Raw genomic sequence first — 21,598 nt, forward strand, 5'->3', positions numbered from 1 at the left:
GTTCCAAACCTCTCTGCCAATAACAGCTCATTTTCAGTTTTCCCCTCCCCACTTAGACCACTCCCAGACAATCCTAGTAAAATTCTTGCTTGAGAAATTGCTCTTTGCTAAGAAGTTATTTTAGTTTATTTTTGGCCATTTTAATTGAAAACAATCACAGTACAGTATTTAATTGTTACCCATAACTTATTTGATATTGAGTTAAAAATGGCTGCAGTGGACTTTTAAATTGTAATTTATTCCCTTTAAGAGTGTGCACACAGACGCAGACATGTCAACAACGTCTGATATTTCCTGCTCCTGACAAAGTTAAACAAGCAGAACTTCACACATTTCCCCTAACTATTTAATCCATGATTGATATCTATGATTTTAACAAGAAAATCTGTGCAGGGGGCTCCTTGTCAATTGTCACATTTTCAATCTGGCATAAGTCCTTTCTTGAATCTAATCCTTTTATTAGAATAATGATGTCCTTGAAATGCCCGATAGAAATAAGGGGAAAGTAGTGTAATGTATGGTGTCAAAAAACTTCTGAGCAAATTTTCAGTCTGCAAAGAGATTATTGCAGTTATATTAATGGTTTTCAATGGTGGAAAGTTAGAGTATGGTGTCAAAAAAGTCAAAGTCACCAATAAAGTAATGCCTCATTGGAAGTCCGTAGAGGGAGAACCCACTCACATTCCATTGAAATGAATATCTTGGAGAAAAATTCCAATGGTTTCCTTTCACACACAACAGGATGTAGACTGAGACACAAAGCTCAGCAGGAAATAGCAGGACCAGGTAGCATTTCACATAGAAATAGAAGGCAAAAGGATTTCCTGTGTTCCCTATGGTGATGTGCCGTGTTGTATTGACCATGGGAATTTTAAAGGGAATCTGTGTCTGTTCTTCTCTCAGAAGGGTGGCTCACAGGCCTCCCGAGTGGCGCAGCAGTTTAAGGCATTGCATCGCAGTGCTAGCGGCATCACTACAAATATGGGTTCGATCCCGGGCTGTGATGCAGCCATCCGCGACCGGGAGACCCATGAGGCGGCGTACAGTTGGCCAGGAACCTCCGGGTTAGGGGAGAGTTTGGCCGGCCGGGATGTCATTGTCCCATCATGCACGCTGACACGGTTACCAGTTGTACAGTGTTTCCTCCGACACATTGGTGCGGCTGGCTCCCGGGTTAAGCGAGCAGTATGTCAAGAAGTAGTGTGGCTTGGCGGGGTCATGTTTTGGGGGATGCTTGGCTCTCAACCTTCGCCTCTCATGAGTCCGTACGGGAGTTGCAGCGATGGGACTAGACTGTAACTACCAATTGGGGAGAAAAAGAGGTAAAAAGTGTGGATCATGACTGCATTCTTTTCATTCATCGCTTTTGACAGATATTTTTACATTTTAAAAGGGAATATGAAAGTTCTTCTAAAGTGGGTTATGTCCCTAAACAATCAATCTTACAGTTCACTTCAATGGTGTAAAAGGAACGGTTTTAACCTTGAATGTGACATTGAATTTGTCACCCAATTAAAAACAATAGAAAAAGCATGTGAGCTCCTCATCATATGAAGCTATAAAAAGACTACCTCCCGATACTTCCCTATCTTTTCTACACAAAAATGATCTCATATTAAGACATCCCACAAGTGTTATATTTCTGGGGTCAAGTTCTCCTTTATCATCTCTATGTGACCCTTCAGCCCTCAGCTCTCCAGCAACAACAGATCACTGAGGCGGAACCTGGAACTCTGGAGCATTCTGGAACTCTGGAACTCACTCTGTCAGTTCTATTATGTAACTCTCTCCCAGGCAGGCTGTGTGATTCCAGCTGGGGGAAACAGTCTCCCAGTGTCCCAAATGGCACGCTGTTCCCTATGTATTGCACTATTTTTAGCCAGTGCCCTATGAAAAAGTGATGTACTATATAGGGAATAGCGTGCCATTTGGAACTCAGACACAGTCTGATCCCATGTGAGAGCTTTGTTAGCTGAGACCATTATGACAGATCCCAAGAGAGCGCCACTGTTCAGCTCTCATTTAAACAGAGTCATTATATGTCATTTCAGCAAGCCATGACACCCGTCATCTCAGATTGTTCTGAAATGGCATTCCTGAAACATCCTTTTGTTGAAATGACATTTAATTTCAGAGAAATTAAGTTAATCGATTACACCCGAATTGGCCATTTTAATTTATAGGATTAATATAGTATTCAATAAATATAGTAACTAACATCCAATTTGGGCCAAATGTTTTCCTACCAATGAGTAAGTCATGAGGAATCCCAAAGAAATTGTCAAAGGCCACCCACGGACCCCCACACCCCATGCCAATCCCACCCTATCAACCAGTATACAATAGCAGTACTCTATGTTTGATAAGTAGTATAGAGCTGCTGCTTGGAGTATTGCTTTTCCGTACTATGTAATGTATTCCCTACTAGGTTTTGACCACTAGGTGCCGCTGTTCCTGCAATACCACGAAACACTTTTATCCATTTTGCTGCTCTATTGTGTTTATTAAATAAATCACCCACATTTTTTTTTGCAACTTGGGTAGAAAATCAATAGAATTGGCTCATGACTAAAATACATTCTGTGGTTATCCTCACTATTCAAGCCATTCCTCCATGAAAGCAAATCCGTTTGTCCTTCTTTCACTCTTAATCTGTGTCCAGGAAACAGGCCATTCTAAAAAAGATCTGGACTAATTTCTCTGAACAGGGGAAAAATCACACATCACCAGATTCACGGGGAATACATTACAAAGGTTGCTTTATACTATTTGTCAAACATAGACAACTGATACTGTATACTGGATGTTGGGGGGGGGATTGGCGTGAGGTGTGGGGGGGGGGTCCGTGGGTAGCTTGTGTGACATTTAATACATTACTCATTGGTAGGAGAAGTTTGGTCCAAATCAGATGTTGGGCACTATATTTATTGAATATTATCTCAATCCTATCACTTAAAATGGCCAGTTTGGGTACAATCAATTAGCTTAATTTCTCAGAGATCAAATTATATTTCAACAAGATAATCTGAGATGGTGGGTGTCAAAATCCTCTTTCTTGTGCTTTTTGAGGTGGAACGACCCAGATGGCAGACAGGACACTGCGTCCTAGGCATACTGTTCTGTAGTTAACTATGTCTGGTATTCTCCCCAGTCCCCAATGTCTTCTCTCCTCTCAGTTACGATTCTGTTGGTTATTTGGGGAATGTATTATGAAAAGGGGCAGTGTTATACTGAAGGATATTTTATCTTTATTAGGTAATGTGCACATTAAAAGTCAACAACCTAAATTCACCTACCGGTAATGTTCCTGTATCTTTGTGTAACTTTGTATTACTGTGTGTTTAGTACTACTGTGGAAGGCCAGTCTATCTCTCCCTTTTCACTTGTATCAGCCTGACCATTTTCATTTGTATCAGCCCTGTTGGGTTTGCAGTGTTGGGAAGTAGTGAACTATATGTAGTTCAACTAGTAATTTTACTACATTTTGCAGTAGATTGGTGGTAGTTTAACTAAATTCAAATCTAGGTAGTGTTTTGAGTAGTTGCTAATTTTTTCCCATGTAGCAGTGTAGCTAACTACTGGAACTACACACTACTGTTTTACCATGTAGCGGTGTAGCTAACTACTGGAACAACACACTACTGTTTTACCATGTAGCGGTGTAGCTAACTACTGGAACTACACACTACTGTTTTACCATGTAGCGGTGTAGCTAACTACTGGAACTACACACTACTGTTTTACCATGTAGTGGTGTAGCTTACTACTGGAACTACACACTACTGTTTTATCATGTAGCAGTGTAGCTTACTACTGGAACGACACACTACTGTTTTACAATGTAGCGGTGTAGCTAACTACTGGAACTACACACTACTGTTTTACCATGTAGCGGTGTAGCTAACTACTGGAACGACACATTACTGTTTTATCATGTAGCGGTGTAGCGGTGTAGCTAACTACTGGAACTGCACACTACTTTTCTAACAAAAAATATGGGTGAACTATGCAAGAATTTTCCTACTTATTTTATTACTATGCATCAGACCTGCCTAATTCTCACTTGAAACATACTTTTTCTGTGAAAAAGGTCAAATGACACATTCTGTTAACATCTGACTCCCGAGTGAACTGTTCTTGCAATTTATAGTCTATGACATTTCAGATTTAGATTTAGATATTAGAATTTTTCATGAACTTTTTCCAACGTAACTTTAGTTAAGTGAACTATATTTTTCTTAAGGGTAGTGTTAGTGTATCTTAACTTCTTCCAGTGTGAAGTAATTGGTAGCTTGGTAAACTATGTTTTCAGAGTAGCTTCCCCAACACTGTGGGTTTGACGCTAACATCAATTCAATTCAGTTCAACTGACTGTCTAGTAGACTGACTCTCTACATCATTACTCTCTGTCATTTAGATTAACAAAGTGAACCATAGATGATATGACCCTTGACTTTCACAGACAGCCAATCATCACCCACAAACAGTCCAAGGAGACCAATTAGCATGGAGACAACACGGGGCAGCCCTACTTGATGAATGTAGTACATTACGTTCACATCATATTGAAGGTTGAAGGTCATTTTCTGGGAGTTGATCATGATAACAACACTGCCGTCAGACAACAGAGTGATGTCGCTAATGCAACGACACTATAACACAGATCACTGCAGGTGAGCACCGATGGTTTCTGACACAGATAGTGGTAGGGAGTGGAGATGTGATTGGGATTAAGTCATGTTGGTCCTCCACTCTCACATCCTCCCAAGACATAGCAAGACAAGGTATGTATTGGAGCATATGATTGTGCAGACCGTTTTTATTAGCCTATTTTACTAGCCTGTTTTTTATTTTAAATGGCCCAGCTCGCTAGTGGAAATTTGATGTGCATTTCTCCTCATATGCTCTTTGAGAAATCTATTGTCACGCAGTGGGGTATCCCCATTGAGAATAACTAGTGACAATTTTGTTTTTAATGCTGAAGTAATCCCTGACACAATTTTGGGCATAGTGAAGTGAGAAGGGCAAACCCACAGCCCTTTCAGTTTCAATCTGAACCTGACCACTGACTGCATTGTTTTCCTCGTCATTGTGGCTCTTCCTTTTTAGATGGCTCTCACCCAGACACCACCCTGTACAGGAAACTGCCTCATCAGTCCTAAAACCCAAACTTCAAGAGGAAGTTCCAGACAATCTCCAGTGTTGATGCCAGGCCAGATTTGGTGTTAGCATGTTAGCTACACCACTCCCTGGGCTATGTCCTAAATGGTACCCTATACCCTACATAGTGCACTACTTTTGACCAGATACCTATGGGCCCAGTCAGAAGTAGTGTACTATATAGAGAATAGGGTGCCATTTTGGATACAACCCAGGTTTGTCCTCCCTGCGCAGCTGTGGCCTCAATCAGTCAGCACATCTCCTTTATCTGGCTGGAGCAGACAGGCAGCTCGGGGACAGGGACACGTTCCTCTATTGGTGACTATTGTTTTGGCGTTTCTCTCTCTATTTCTCTCTCACCTCCCACTTTGCCTGCGTCTGCTCCCCCTCCCCCCACACACACACTACTCTCTCAAGTGCTAAGTCTTGTTGTGGTCAGGTGGGGTTGAGTAGTGTTGGCAAGGGTTCAGAAGTGAAGTCCCTCGCCAGGACAAAGTGTCTTAAATTAACCATAAACACACAGAGAACATAATGTTTAGAACGTCCTGCCGTCCCTTCCTTTAGGGGGAAACCTTACTGTGAACATAAGCCATGATGCAATGGAAAAGCTAAAGGAAGGTGATCAAACAGTTCAGAATGTACCAGTACCGTTGGTTCAGTATAAGCACAATAAACAACCCCTCCTCGCTCTGTACATTTGGTGGATCTAATGCACTCTAACGTACAGCTAATGTAGCCTATTACTGCGTCATACAGCAGCTAATGTAGCCTATTACTGCGTCATACAGCTAATGTAGCCTACTACCGCGTCATACAGCTAATGTAGCCTACTACCGCGTCATACAGCTAATGTAGCCTACTACCGAGTCATACAGCTAATGTAGCCTACAGTATTGCTGCATCATACAGCTAATGTAGCCTACTACCGCGTCATACAGCTAATGTAGCCTCCTACCGAGTCATACAGCTAATGTAGCCTACTATCGCATCATACAGCTAATGTAGCCTACTACCAAGTCATACAGCTAATGTAGTCTATTACCAAGTCACACAGTTAATGTAGCCTACAGTATTACTGTGTCATACAGCTAATGTAGCCTACTACCAAGTCATACAACTAATGTAGTCTACTACCAAGTCACACAGTTAATGTAGCCTACAGTATTACTGTGTCATACAGCTAATGTAGCCTACTACCAAGTCATACAACTAATGTAGCCTAATACCGCATCATACAGCTAATGTAGCCTACAGTATTACTGCGTCATACAGCTAATGTAGCCTACTACCGAGTCATACAGCTAATGTAATGAAAAACATAGACTAAATCACTATTGTTATGCCATCAACTCTACTGACGCACTTCCCATCTTTAACTGTTTCCAAGCAGTGCCAGGGATAGATGTGTGTTTCCTGATTGTGTTTGGAGTTTCACTTCTGCCAACCAATCAGAGGAGTCGTACAGGAAGTGGAGAACAGGAAGTGAAGGCACAGGCAGTTGTAGGAGTGGCACTGGCAGTAAGTAAGACTAAAAGCAAAGGTAGAAGCCAGCAGCCAACCATTTTCTTTGTTGGTTTTTGTTATGTTCCCCAGTTTCTGTGTTGTTGTGAGTTTATATGTATGTGTGTATTCAGGAAATGGCATCCTGGATTCTTCAAGCAGCTGATTGGTCGGCCCCACTGATTGGAGCTCTGACCCCTCCCTCTCGTCAGGGGATACAGCTGGCTCTTCAATTACCAACTCGTTCTCCAGCTTGATTAAAGCCAGTGTTCCTTTGTCAAAAAGACAGCTTCTTTTTATGTCCTGTGTTGGTTGTTGGTCAGTGAAAGTTTGTTGATATTATTTTGTAGCCACTCCTTCAGAGGTATGTGTATGTCAATAGGACTTAGTGTTTTTGGTTAATGAAATGTTTCACTTAAAGTATTGGTAATTATTCTGTTTAATTTGTTCCCAGGGGGGAAGGGGATCGCACCTTGAGAGTGTTTAGGTAAGAGGCCTGCGGGCATACATCACCCGTCATATTTAATGTCTATGCACACTAGGTAAGACCTGGGCGGACCACCCCCTGTATTTTGGTTAGCGCGCCAGGTGGTGCTAAAAGTTAGGTAAGTAGTGGGAAGGCATGTAAGGTAGGAGAGGGGACTCTTTCATTTTTACTTTCTTTGCTTTGGTTTTGTCCAGCCCCTTTTCCCCACTTTACTGTGTTAAGGAAGAATAAATTCCCTGTAAACTGTGTTTTTCTCTGCATCTGTCGTCCTTCCCCGAGCCTACGATCACATACTTTTTAACTCCGGGGAGTTGAGAGGCGTACATAACAGTTTTGTATACTGTTAATCCTCTTACTTTCCTAAATATTTGATCAATTCAACATATTCACTCATATCTCCTCGGTGACATAGCCGATTTTCCCCCCCCCCCCCCCCACCCCCACCAAACAATGTAAAGGGTTTTGAGAAGTTGGAAAAGTGCTATTTAAATCCAATCCAATAGCATCATTATTCATATCACTGATGGCATGTGATATCATTAATATCACTTACTTCATGCTTCTAGACTATTTATTTGCTTTGAAATAACTCAAAAAGAGAGCAAACATTATTTATTTTTTAAATTAGTATCTTTATTCATCTGTGTATTCCTGTGTACAAAAATCAACATCAGGTTAGACTGGTCTGTTTGTAGTATAGGTAATATAATACTGTACATCACTTTACAATATAAAACATAGCATTTTTACAACTACTGTACATGAGGAGGTTCCAACACATTGGGTTGTGATAACAGCAGGTTGGCATAAACACTTACTAATCACAAGATACTGTGGAGTCTCTGCTTCCCCCCCACTGATTTGTTTCCTTCATATCTGCATATGAAATGGCACCCATTCATGTTCTCCTGTTGAAGAGATACACGTTCATGTTCTCCTGTTGAAGAGATACACGTTCATGTTCTCCTGTTGAAGAGATACACGTTCATGTTCTCCTGTTGAAGAGATACATTTAGGTGTGAATACGTCACCAGTCTGAGGGAAGTGTTCTAGATATTGGAACATGATGTTCTTTTAATTCCTCATGTTTAACCTTTTTTCCCCCAGAGGGGCCAGGACAGAGCTGGCTCTCTCCGAACACAGCAGGACAGAACTGTGCTATTTTAGATGTGTTTGTGTGTGTGTTCAGCAGTAGCCATCCATGCAGCCTGTTCTCTCTTCTCTCTCCACCTGGTCTCTCCGTCTCTCTCTCCATCTCTCTCTCCGTCTCTCCCTCTACATCTCTCCGTCGCTTTCCGTTCACATATCTGGCAGACAGACAGTCATTAGCATGCAGCAGCCAGGTACAGATGCCGAGAGCAGTTATGATTCATGGAGAACAGCACTTATCTGTGTCTCTTGCCCAGTGATAATGTGTGTGTGCGTGTCTCTGTGTGTTCTCTGAAACAGCACTGCCTCTCTGCTGATAGTGGTATCAGTGATAGTCATGTACTATCACTGGAGGGTATGTAGATAGCCCACCTCAACCCTGCAGACATGGAGCTGTGATTCAGCTGGATACTGCATTTAGACACTAGGGGAGCTGTGATTCAGCTGGATACTGCATTTAGACACTAGGGGAGCTCTGATTCAGCTGGATACTGCATTTAGACACTAGGGGAGCTCTGTGATTCAGCTGGATACTGCATTTAGACACTAGAGGAGATATGGGATTCAGCTGGATACTGCAGGGATGACACTAGGGGAGCTGTGATTCAGCTGGATACTGTATTTAGACACTAGGGGAGCTCTGTGATTCAGCTGGATACTGCATTTAGACACTAGGGGAGCTCTGTGATTCAGCTGGATACTGCATTTAGACACTAGGGGAGCTGTGATTCAGCTGGATACTGTATTTAGACACTAGGGGAGCTCTGTGATTCAGCTGGATACTGCATTTAGACACTAGGGGAGCTCTGATTCAGCTGGATACTGCATTTAGACACTAGGGGAGCTGTGATTCAGCTGGATACTGCATTTAAACACTAGGGGAGCTGTGATTCAGCTGGATACTGCATTTAGACACTAGGGGAGCTGTGATTCAGCTGGATACTGTATTTAGACACTAGGGGAGCTGTGATTCAGCTGGATACTGCATTTAGACACTAGGGGAGCTGTGATTCAGCTGGATACTGTATTTAGACACTAGGGGAGCTGTGATTCAGCTGGATACTGCATTTAGACACTAGGGGAGCTGTGATTCAGCTGGATACTGCATTTAGACACTAGGGGAGCTGTGATTCAGCTGGATACTGCATTTAGACACTAGGGGAGCTGTGATTCAGCTGGATACTGCATTTAGACACTAGGGGAGCTCTGTGATTCAGCTGGATACTGTATTTAGACACTAGGGGAGCTGTGATTCAGCTGGATACTGCATTTAGACACTAGGGGAGCTCTGTGATTCAGCTGGATACTGCATTTAGACACTAGGGGAGCTCTGTGATTCAGCTGGATACTGCATTTAGACACTAGGGGAGCTCTGTGATTCAGCTGGATACTGCATTTAGACACTAGGGGAGCTGTGATTTCCAAATGGCACTCTATTCCCTTTAGGGATGTATTACCCCATAGGGCTCTGGTAAAAAGCAGTGCACTATACGCCTTGTAGGCTACTGGCTACTAGCCGCTCTACATGTTAGCATCTCAATGGAAAGGGGAATTAATATTATTAAAGGCCCAACCAGCAGTAAATAAATTAATAATATTAAAGGCCCAACCAGCAGTAAATAGTGCAGGCCACTGAGGCCAGCTAGTAGGTTTAACTGTGAGGGGACAGCAATAGAAAATAGACTGCATGATATACTGAGCTCAGCTGGCATAGAAACACAAGACTAAAGGGATATAAAGAGATTGAAACACTAGACTAATGGGATATAAAGCCATTGAAACACTAAATTAATGGGACATAATGGCATTGTCAGGTTGTGCTGAATTTTTGTTTTGTTTTAAGATGCATACCAGCAAGTTCCCGGTCCAAACTGTCGATGAATCTCTGTAGGTCTCCTGTGTCTCCCATTCTGGCTGCAGACAGAAAGGAAAGCATGTGAGAAAGGAGAAAAAGAGAGTGGTTGAAAGGAACATTTCTGTGGAGAGATTCAGCAGTAGCAGCTCTATGTTCACTGGCATTTCCTCCTTTGAACCAGAGCAGGAAATGTGATCCAACTCACAGAATTATATAAGAAGAACCTGCATCCCAAATGGCACCCTATTCCCTAGAGCCCTATCGGCCCTGGTTAAATGTAGTGGACTATATAGGAAATATGGTACCATTTGAAACACAATGAAGGAGTCAGGACACAACCCCTGGTTAATCAAGATAGAAAATAAAATTCAGACTCTTATTCAGCTGGCTTTATAAAAATCACATCTTAAACAGCCCATAATGTAAAACTCCACTGAGCCAGTGAGGCGCCTGCAGCACACCTCAGACTGACCGACATGGATCTTAGTGTTATATTTAGCTTATGTATGGCTTATGAATGCTTTATGTAATGCTATGTATGTCTAATGTATGTCTTAAGTAGTGGTTATGTAAGTCTCATGTATGTCTTAAGTAGTGGTTATGTAAGTCTCATGTATGTCTTAAGTAGTGCAATGTATGTCGTGTGCAGAGCTAGTGCCAATGTATGTCGGGTGTAGCAGTAGTGTAATGTGCGCCAGTATAATGGAGACAGACAGACAGACTGGTGCCCCTCAAACAGCACTCTGTAGTCTTTCTATTAACATTATTCCTTCATCTACATTAGACAATGTGGACTCTTTCACCCAGCCACACATAGCTGCTTCTACCTCTCCCCAACTCCTCGCTCCTCCCCCCCAGACACTCGCTCCTCCCCCCCAGACACTCGCTCCTCCCCCCCAGGCACTCGCTCCTCCCCTCCAGGCACTCGCTCCTCCCCTCCAGGCACTCGCTCCTCCCCTCCAGGCACTCGCTCCTCCCCTCCAGGCACTCGCTCCTCCCCTCCAGGCACTCGCTCCTGATCAGTGGTACATTATTTAACCATCATACCAACCCTAGGCCACCACCACACACTGACACAAACACCTATACCAACCCTAAACGCCCACCACACACCTATACCAACCCTAAATCCCCACTACACACCTATACCAACCCTAAACCCCCACTACACACCTATACCAACCCTAAACCCCCATCACACACCTATACCAACCCTAAACCCCCACTACACACCTATATCAACCCTAAATCCCCACCATACACCTATACCAACCCTAAACCCCCACTACACACCTATACCAACCCTAAACCCCCACTACACACCTATACCAACCCTAAACCCCCACTACACACCTATACCAACCCTAAACCCCCACTACACACCTATACCAACCCTAAACCCCCACCACACACCTATACCAACCCTAAACCCCCACTCCACCACACACCTGTAGCAACCCTAAACCCCCACCACACACCTATACCAACCCTAAACCCCCACTATACACCTATACCAACCCTAAACCCCCACCATACACCTATACCAACCCTAAACCCCCACCATACACCTATACCAACCCTAAACCCCCACTACACACCTATACCAACCCTAAACCCCCACCATACACCTATACCAACCCTAAACCCCCACCATACACCTATACCAACCCTAAACCCCCACTACACACCTATACCAACCCTAAACCCCCACCCCACCACACACCTGTACCAACCCTAAACCCCCACCATACACCTATACCAACCCTAAACCCCCACCACACACCTGTACCAACCCTAAACCCCCACTACACCACACACCTATACCAACCCTAAACCCCCACTCCACCACACACCTGTACCAACCCTAAACCCCCCACCACCACCCCCAGATGAGGCTCAATAGCCCTGCAGGAGACAGGCTTTAGAAGCACAGCAGCCCAGCTTTGTTGTGTAAACTCACTCAATGGTGATCGATGGCAATGCACTAATTATCTGTGTAAAAGTGATATTGAACGGACTGATAATGATCTCCTACTACAGTGTTTCCCAACCCTGGTCCTCCAGTACACCCAACAGTACACCGTTTCATTGTAGCTCTGGACAAACACACCTCATTCAACTCACTGAGGGCTTGATGATTAGTTGACTAAATGTGTACTGTTGGAGGTACTTGAGGACCAGGAAATGCTGGTCAGATAGCTCAGAGCTAGTTTAGATGGTCAACTGATGGGTTGAGATGTAGTGGTACAGTTCTCACTACCTTTGGGCATCACTGTTATGCCTGCAGTGTGGAGCTCTTCTTCACTGGTGTTCCAACTGTTACCCAGAGACACCTCACTGCCTGGAGGAAGCTGTTACCCAGAGACACCTCACTGCCTGGAGGAAGCTGTTACCCAGAGACACCTCACTGCCTGGAGGAAGCTGTTACCCAGAGACACCTCACTGCCTGGAGGAAGCTGTTACCCAGAGACACCTCACTGCCTGGAGGAAGCTGTTACCCAGAGACACCTCACTGCCTGGAGGAAGCTGTTACCCAGAGACACCTCACTGCCTGGAGGAAGCTGTTACCCAGAGACACCTCACTGCCTGGAGGAAGCTGTTACCCAGAGACACCTCACTGCCTGGAGGAAGCTGTTACCCAGAGACACCTCACTGCCTGGAGGAAGCTGTTACCCAGAGACACCTCACTGCCTGGAGGAAGCTGTTACCCAGAGACACCTCACTGCCTGGAGGAAGCTGTTACCCAGAGACACCTCACTGCCTGGAGGAAGCTGTTACCCAGAGACACCTCACTGCCTGGAGGAAGCTGTTACCCAGAGACACCTCACTGCCTGGAGGAAGGGACAGACAAGGTTAGACCATGTGACACAACTAATATATACCATCTAGTTGACACTTTTATGCAAAGCAACTTACAGTCTTGGATACATACATTATTTACGAATAGGTGGTCCCAGTAATGGAACCCATAATCCCGGCATTGCAAGCTCCATGCCATTCTGACAGCTAATGTTGTATTTAACTTTCAGATTGAATGATGTGTTAAATAAGCTAATGCAACCCATCATCCACAGACAGTCATGCACATCCATTCCATGTAATGGAGCAAACGTGCATTAGTTGAGATGGTGTTACTTTCTATTTTCATGTTACTCTCTATTTTCATGTTACTCTCTATTTTCATGTAAAGTTGATGCATGTTCATGAGCCGATGTCACCAGTGAAAACTGTCAAGTGTGGGTTGATAAGAGCGGCTCAAACGGCGGCTGCCCACATGCGTATTCTCCCGCTATACTACATCTGAGTCACCGTTTACGCATAAACACCACGCGCCCTCCTCCACGTATGTAATGGACACACAACAACGACCATAAAGGTTTAGACCTAAAGGCTACTCACTGCAGTCACTATTGTCCTCCACGCCGCTGTCGCTGACCACTGAGCCGTCGTCCCCTAGCCCGGTGCGCCGTTTGGCATCAGACAGGAGCCGCTCGTATGCATATGGGACGCTTTGTGAAGGCTCTCTCAACTCATCAACCACATCAGCGAACTCCTGGAGCAGATCAGTTAGCTCCAGCTCCAAGTCTGATAGGGGATTTCGAATATGGTTTTCGTTAGAGTGAGAATAATTCAATTCGTGATTGAATATAATTACTTTACACATGTATTTTAATTAGCCTATTAATAATAGGCCTGAAGTGATTAACGTCAAAAACGAAATAACCGATACCAAACAGAATCTGGCTATTTGAAATCAATCCACATTAAAAATCTACAACAGCAGTACTAAAATGCAAGAAAAAAACGCTGCAATAATCAATAGCCTAATGATAAAAATGTAAAATCAAGCCAACACTCAGAACCCACCTGAAAAGTTGTCTGTAGACATTCTGAAGTTTTCTGTAGACATTCTGAAAAGCGGGAATAATGCGTCGATGACTAATAGAATACTTTAACTGTTCAAGAAGTCAAGTTCAAGTTGACACATGGGGTCTTCTATTTATAAAGCCTCCTTAGGCTCTACTCACAACAGTAAAAGACGCGCTCTGCAGCACCCAATCAGATCACTGCGTGCGCGGCTTCTGTGGTTACAGTAGTGAGTGGGCGTCTCGAAAGTAACTTTAAGGGCGAGGGGAAAAAACAAACGTAAACGAATGAACGGAACAGTCTCAGAAACCCCAAAATAGACTCTTATGCAACTCGGAGACCATTTTTCTGATGGCTTTTCCATGCGTCACAGACATCTTCTCTGCTGCCAATTCAGTCTAGAGTTTAAAGGAAATTGGCGAATGGAATAATGAGATTTTGCAAAAAGATTTTCTCTTTGAGTTCAACCATTATGTAGTAAATTGTAGGCCTACTGTTTCCTATTATCTATTATAAACAGACAATCTGGCTATCCTACTACTGTCTCCTATTATCTATTATAAACAGACAATCTGGCTATCCTACTACTGTCTCCTATTATCTATTATAAACAGACAATCTGGCTATCCTACTACTGTCTCCTATTATCTATTATAAACAGACAATCTGGCTATCCTACTACTGTTTCCCAGGAAAGCATCTTTATTAACATTACCTCACTGTAAAATCCTAATCATGAAGTTACTTTTTATCATTATCTTTGAAAATTAACCCCGAACTACAGTAACTGTCAAAAGTTTGGACACACCTGCTCATTCAAGGGTTTTTCTTTATTTTTACTATTTTATACATTGCAGAATAATTGTGAAGACATCAACTATGAAATAACACATATGGAATCTTGTAGTAAACAAAAAAAGTGTTAAACAAATAAAAATGTATTTTATATTTGAGATTCTTCAAAATAGCCACCCTTTGCCTTGATGACAGCTTTGCACATTCTTGGCATTCTCTCAACCAGCTTCATGAGGAATGCTTTTCCAACAGACATGAAGGAGTTCCCACATATGCTGAGCACTTGTTGGCTGCTTTTCCTTCACTCTGGGGTCCAACTCATCCCAAACCATCTCAATTGGGTTGAGGTCTGGTGATTGTGGAGGCCAGGTCATCTGATGCAGCACTCCATCACTCTCCTTGGTCAAATAGCCCTTATACAGCCTGGAAAAACTTTTGACTGGTACTGTATATTCACTGTAGAAAGTCCATTGTTGTAAAGTCACCTGAAACTACTCCAACCAACCAACAGGGGTCACTCAAGAAGTGCAAATGAAACGTCACAATTCATGTCGCTGCCAACGGAGACCTTTGTCCTACTGACTGACTTACTGGTGTTATGCCTACACCTCTGGGGAGGAAATATTATAGCCCTTTTAAGTCATATTTCTATATCTAGTTGGACAATACTAGAATTGGAGAAGCACTCTGAAACCACAGTGATCACTTGCCATTTGTGGCCACAGTTGACACAGGTAGAATAACTGTCCTCAAACTGACTCCTTTCTCATCATGATTAACAGTAAGTATGTTACTACGGTTACAGATAAGAACCTTTTTGTATGTCATGTTCCTTTCACCACAACAATTTACATAATCATTTTACTTTCAATTGGTCAATTCCTTAAACCACTAAACCAGAGATAAATGGTACAGGAAGAAGGTAAAGAATACTGTCCAATCAGCTTAAGTTACCTGTAGTGCAAAGAATACTGACTAACCAGTTGTTCTAATTTGCTGCTGCAAACTGTCCAAACAGCTCATTAAGTTACCTGTAGTGGGAGGGGCAGCAGGTGTGTGTTAGCACAGCAGTGCCCAAATAAGGCAGCAGGTGTACAACCCCTCCTCCAGCCCCAGTCTCCCTACACTAGTCTGTCAGAGTGACAGGTGGGAGGGGCGGGAGAAGAGGAAACGGTGTTAACAGTACCCAGGTAGGCTATAGGTACAGCTACCTCCCAGTCTTCCTACTCTTAGCAGAGGTGGAGGCAGAGGAAACCCAGACAGGTGTCATGTGTGTAGGCTACGGGCCATGGGACGGATGAAAATATGAACTGGGCTGTACTCCTTCAGGTCAGTCAATTTCCTTATGACTTAATTAATGAATCACTGTAGGTCATTTATCTGTCATATCATCTGTCATATCATATCTTGTATCTATGTAATTGTCTAATAAATATTAGTCCACCAAAAGGTCAGTGAACCGCTATAGGTCAATATGAGTATCTTTGACTACATCTTCTCGTTCATGCATTGACAGACTGATTCATGGTTTTCTCTGGAAGCTAATAGAAGGCAATATGACCGTGGTATCTTTGACTACATTCATTCATAGCCTGTTTTATTTAGTTACTTTGGCAACATAGTATTATTGTTGATCATTACTTGGTCCTTGTTTTGGTAGCTGTCATATCACAGGGAGCTAGTGAATGGGTAATAGGTTATGGGATATTGTTGAGGAAAAGTCACAAAGTCCTTGAGTTAATGGGTAACTGTTGTGACTGGGAGCACATGAAAAAGAAGACCCTCATACACTCCTTGGGTGTTTAAAGAATAATGCTTGAGGATAGCTATTATTCACTATTAATATGGAACATCGTCATGTAAATTATGTGCATGTGTTTTGTTAAGTGCTTTTTTCATAATTATTCTTTATAATTCCACAAGCATGTTTTGTCATTAGTCATGGTGCAGTAGATTTGAATAGTAAGTGGATGGGGGAGGGGTGTGTGAGATGCATCACATTACATTAACGTACTACTGCACACACAGGATTTGTCCCCAATGTCACCCTAATTCCCTAAATAGTGCACAATTCATTTTTTACGCTATGGGCCCTGGTCAGAAGTGGTGCACTGGGCCCTGGTCAGAAGTGGTGCACTAAATAGGAATAGGGTGCCATTTAGGACTCAGGCACAGTCCCTTGTTTTACAGTAGCCACTGAGGTAGAAATACCACTGTTAATAATAGATCATTAAAGGAAGGAAGATGTTTCCAGCCTAGCCTACTTCAGGGGGAAATTCCAAGGATTATAATTTCCTCATATGAATGTTTTTCCTCCTCACAATTTTCTCCAGTGTTTTAAGTTCCCTATTCGGCTTTTCCTTTAGAACGTGGTGCATATCAGTGGTTTACTTCACACCAATGTCTTCTAGTGTTCCAAGTCCTACGTTTTCACTTCTATGTTCTCCTTTAGAACGTGCTGGTCACGGTCCATCTCAGGCAGATTCTGTGCTACGGTTCTGTTCGGATCTCGGTTCCAGAGGAGCAGGAGGCTGGGGTCCGGGTCGGGTCCATCGGGTCCATGTTCCCCCCCCTTTACCAGCTCCTGACCCAGTTCTACCTCAGGGTGGACCAAGGGACAGGGGATGTCTACACCACCGACAACAGGTGGTTATATATGGCAACTCATTCTAGGTGTGGAAGCCTACATGCCTTTTGACTGTTTCTTTACATAACTGGATGGATTTCTGCACTTCTTTGACATTTGTTATTGCTGTATGTTTTTAATGTATAGCTGCTGCTGATAAAGACACTCCCTCTTGACTAGTAGAAAAGTAATTATCTACACTATGTGACCAGAAGTATGTGGACACCTGCTCGTCGAACATCTCATTCCAAAATCATGGGCATTAATATGGAGTTGGTCCCTCCCTTCGCTGCTATAACAGCCTCCACTCTTTTGGGAAGGATTTCCATTAGATGTTGGAACATTGCTGTGGGGACTTGCTTCCATTCAGCCACAAGAGCATTAGTGAGGTCGGGCACTAACGTTGGGCGATTAATTCTGGCTCGCAGTCGGCGTACTAATTAATCCCAAAGGTTTTTGATGGGGTTGAGGTAAGGGCTCTGTGCAGGACAGTCAAGTTCTTCCACACCGATCTCGACAAATAATTTCTGTATGGACCTCGCTTTGTGCACAGGGGCATGTTCATGCTGAAACAGGAAAGGGCCTTCCCCAAACTGTTGCCACAAAGTTGGAAGCACAGAATCATCTAGAATGTCATTGTATGCCGTAGCATTAAGAATTCCCTTCACTGGAACTAAGGGGCCTAGACCAAACCATGGAAAACAGCCCCAGACCATTATTCCTCCTCCACCAAACGTTACAGTTGGCACTATGCATTGGGGCAGGTAGCGTTCTCCTGGCATTTGCCAAACCCAGATTCATCCATCGGACTGCCAGATGGTGAAGTGTGATTCATCACTCCAGAGAACGCGTTTCCACTGCTCCAGAGTCCAATGGTGGTGAGCTTTGGCATTGCACATGGTGATCTTAGGCTGCTCGCCCATGGAAACCCATTTCATGAAGCTCTCGAATAATAGTTATTGTGCTGACGTTGCTTCCAGAGGCAGTTGGAACTCGGTAGTGAGTGTTGCATCCGAGGACAGACGATGTTTACACCCTACGCGCTTCAGCACTCGGTGGTCCTGTTCTGTGAGATTGTGTGGCCTACCACAGCCGCGATAACAGTACTTACAGTTGACTGGGCAGCTCTAGCTGGGCAGAAATTTGACTTACTGACTTGTTGGAAAGGTGGCATCCTATTACGGTGCCACGTTAAATGTCACTGAGCTCTTAAGTACGGGCCATTATACTGCCAATGTTTGTCCATGGAGATTGCATGGCTGTCTGTTCGATTTTACACACCTATCAGCAACGGGTGTGGCTGAAATAGCCGAATCCACTAATTTGAAGGGATGTCCACGTACTTTTGTATATATAGTGTATGTTGTAACAGTAATTTATCCATCTATCTATTGCAGGATGGACCGAGAGGACCTGTGTCCTGACCAACCCCAGGCTGGGGAGTGTATCGTCCCACACGATGCCATCGTGGGCCCTGAGGCAGAGCTGGTGAAGTTCATGGTAGTCGTAGAGGACATCAATGACCACGCTCCTCACTTTGACAACACAGAGATCCATCTGAGTGTCTCTGAGGATGTGGCTGTGGGGACCAGTTTCTTATTGGACGACCAGGCAGAGGACAGAGACATGGGACGTAACGGACGGTTGCAGTACCACCTAGAGGGAGCCGGTGGGTTTTTCAGTGTGACAGAAGAAGAAGATGATGAAGTGGCCATTTTCTTTTTGGTTGTGCGACAAGGACTAGACCGCGAGAAACAGGATCTTCATGAGATGACTCTAGTGGCAACAGACTGTGGCTTTAACCCACTAAGCGCCACAGCAACTTTATTCATAAAAGTAACTGACATGAACGATAACTGCCCAAAGTTTACCCTGGACAGCACCCAGAAGGTGGTTATTACAGCGGACACACCCAGAGACACAGTAGTAGCTAGGGTCAGAGCCACAGACCTAGACCTGGGCCCCAACGCTGCTATCACCTACTCCCTCAGCCCCAAGGTCTCAGAATGGGCCAGGGAACTCTTCAGTCTGGACAGTCACACTGGCCTGATCAGCCTGAAAGGAGACCTCAGAGACCGCCACAGTGGCAGTGTTAGTGACAGGGGAGAGGAGGTGGTGTTGAAAGTGTTAGCCAGCGGCCCCCACTGCCCCCCTGCAGACACTCAGGTAACCGTATCCCTGCTCCCCGCGCCATACCAGAAGAATGGCATAAAGATCAGGTTCATAGCAGAGCATCAAAACCAGATGATAGTGTTGCAGGAAAACCAGCCCCCCACTGTCTTGGCTTTGCTAGAGCTACCGGGGGATACTAGTAGTGTTAGAGGCTCATCGTATCTCTCCATTGAAGGAGAGGTGCCGTTCTCTTTGAGCCTGCAGAATGGCAAATACCTCCTGTCGACATCAAAGCCCTTAGACTACGAGATGAAGAGTGAATATCATGTTTCTGTAGTGATGCGTGGTGGTGTCGGGGAGCCTACAGCTCAGGGCTTCCCCAGGAGAGAGATCCAGGTGAGGGTGGTGGATGTGAATGATAATGCTCCACAGTTTCTCCAGAGTCACTATCTGATAGACATAGAGGAGAATAACCCTCCTGGGGCGTCTCTGCTGAAAGTCAGGGCGCAGGATGTAGACAGCGGTCAGAACGGGCAGGTCACCTACAAACTGGGTCGACCGTCACACACGGCGGCAGCAATAGCCCTTTATAGAATCGACCAGAACACAGGTCAGCTGACAGTTTCTGTACCCCTGGACAGGGAACAACAGGATGTTCACAGACTGACAGTTGTAGCCAGAGATAACGGCTCTCCTCCATTAGAGTCCTCTGTGATGGTGACGATCACCGTCCTTGACCAGAATGATAATGCTCCTGTCTTCCTCACCCCTCACTTCATCTTCTTCATCCCTGAGAATATACCTCCTCTGGCCCAGGTGGGGAAGGTGGGGGTGTCGGACGTTGACGCAGGGCTTAACGGGGAGGTGGAGGTGAGGGTGGTGAACAGCAGTGTTGGCCCTTTCGTCATAGACAACGCTCAGGGGACGCTGCGCTGCATGGCCAATGTCGACCGCGAGAAACAGGACCGCTACGAGTTAGAGCTCTTCGCCACCGACAACGGACGCCCGTCACCTCTGACCTCCATCGCCAGGGTAACTGTGTTCATCGAGGATGTCAATGACAACCAGCCCCAGGTCATCCTACCCAGCAGCAACCTGTCATGTCTCACCATCTCCACGGAGACCACCATGGGCACCATGGTAACCAAGATCTACGCCATCGACAAGGACTCAGGGTTAAACTCGGAGATCACATACACCATTGCAGCGCGGGAACCACCGGGCACCTCTCCATCATCCCATCACCCCGGTGACAGCAGCAGCAGTCCCTTCCAGCTGGATCCTCGGTCTGGTAACGTGACCTTAGCCCAGAGACTCATGGGTAAGGACCTGGGGATGCACCACCTGTTCATCGTGGTGAGTGACGGTGGGAAACCAGCGCCCCTCCACACCACCGTCTGGGTTAACCTGCTGGTCAACAACACCTTGGAACCATGCCACCTGGACACCATGCCCAGATCCCTGCCCTACACACTGGCGCAGACGCCCTCCGAAACCCCCTCCGAGATGCCCGTCTGCGACAGACACGCTCAGTTGATCCTGCTGCTAGGCTTGGGCATGATGGTGGCCTCACTCTGTCTGTTTCTGGTGACGGTTGTTTTATACATGAAACAGAGGAAGAGATCTAGAGGGGAACAACAGCAGAGGGGGGTACATGAGGAGAATCACATTCCTCTACGCATTCCAGAGAGATATTACTCAGAGTTATAACGAGAGAGAGAGGCAGTGCTTGTTCTGACTGGACTCTATATTATGAATTGTTGACGTTTCTTGTATACCTTTTTAAAAGCATGAAATCAGTTCTACAATTAAATACATTTTCACTATTTTCACACAAAGGAGTCTCTCTTTCAATATTCTAAGATGAAACGCTCTGGTTAAATGTCTGATACAATCCAATATACATTTTATCAAGCTAACGAATGAAGGACTGAAAAAATAAAGGACACAGCTTTAAGGTGAGGGGATGAATTAAAGAACATCATTGATAACAAATGAAAGGAACCTTTCTTTCTTAATTTGCCGTAAGGTTTGTTAAATAAGGGAC

At 44.5% G+C, this 21,598-nt stretch overlaps 2 protein-coding genes and 1 long non-coding RNA gene across 6 annotated transcripts; 2 read left to right on the top strand and 1 right to left on the bottom strand.

Moving 5' to 3' along the window:
• Window positions 1-6,614: 6,614 nt before the first annotated feature.
• On the top strand, window positions 6,615-12,564 carry LOC145879492 (uncharacterized). Its single transcript, XR_014392276.1, has 3 exons — window positions 6,615-7,024; window positions 7,115-7,147; window positions 12,479-12,564. It is a non-coding gene; the product is annotated as an uncharacterized LOC145879492 (long non-coding RNA).
• On the bottom strand, window positions 7,762-14,256 carry LOC106604241 (uncharacterized). Of its 2 annotated transcripts, XM_082975030.1 has the most exons (4): window positions 14,019-14,255; window positions 13,551-13,736; window positions 10,148-10,210; window positions 7,762-8,454 (listed from the first exon to the last, which is right to left on the bottom strand). In XM_082975030.1, exons 1-4 carry the CDS (start codon window positions 14,059-14,061, stop codon window positions 8,447-8,449), a joined length of 300 nt encoding a protein of 99 aa, XP_082831156.1. In that variant the 5' UTR covers window positions 14,062-14,255; the 3' UTR covers window positions 7,762-8,446. The 2 variants fall into 2 exon arrangements, with proteins under 2 accessions (XP_082831156.1, XP_082831155.1); XM_082975029.1 differs by lacking the exons at window positions 7,762-8,454; window positions 10,148-10,210 and adding an exon at window positions 12,859-12,982 and having other exon boundaries at window positions 14,019-14,256.
• Window positions 14,257-15,966: 1,710 nt separating this feature from the next.
• Window positions 15,967-21,389, top strand: pcdh20l (protocadherin 20-like). 3 transcript variants are annotated; one of them, XM_082975031.1, is made up of 3 exons: window positions 15,967-16,142; window positions 17,266-17,486; window positions 18,837-21,389. In XM_082975031.1, exons 1-3 carry the CDS (start codon window positions 16,119-16,121, stop codon window positions 21,259-21,261), a joined length of 2,670 nt encoding a protein of 889 aa, XP_082831157.1. In that variant the 5' UTR covers window positions 15,967-16,118; the 3' UTR covers window positions 21,262-21,389. The 3 variants fall into 3 exon arrangements, with proteins under 3 accessions (XP_082831157.1, XP_082831158.1, XP_045573850.2); XM_045717894.2 differs by having other exon boundaries at window positions 15,969-16,142; window positions 17,266-17,459; XM_082975032.1 differs by lacking the exon at window positions 17,266-17,486 and having other exon boundaries at window positions 15,968-16,142.
• Window positions 21,390-21,598: the final 209 nt, after the last annotated feature.

The sequence above is a fragment of the Salmo salar genome, chromosome 05 (assembly GCF_965601325.2).
Source record: "Salmo salar chromosome 05, fSalSal1, whole genome shotgun sequence".
NCBI classification, from domain to species: Eukaryota; Metazoa; Chordata; class Actinopteri; order Salmoniformes; family Salmonidae; genus Salmo; species Salmo salar.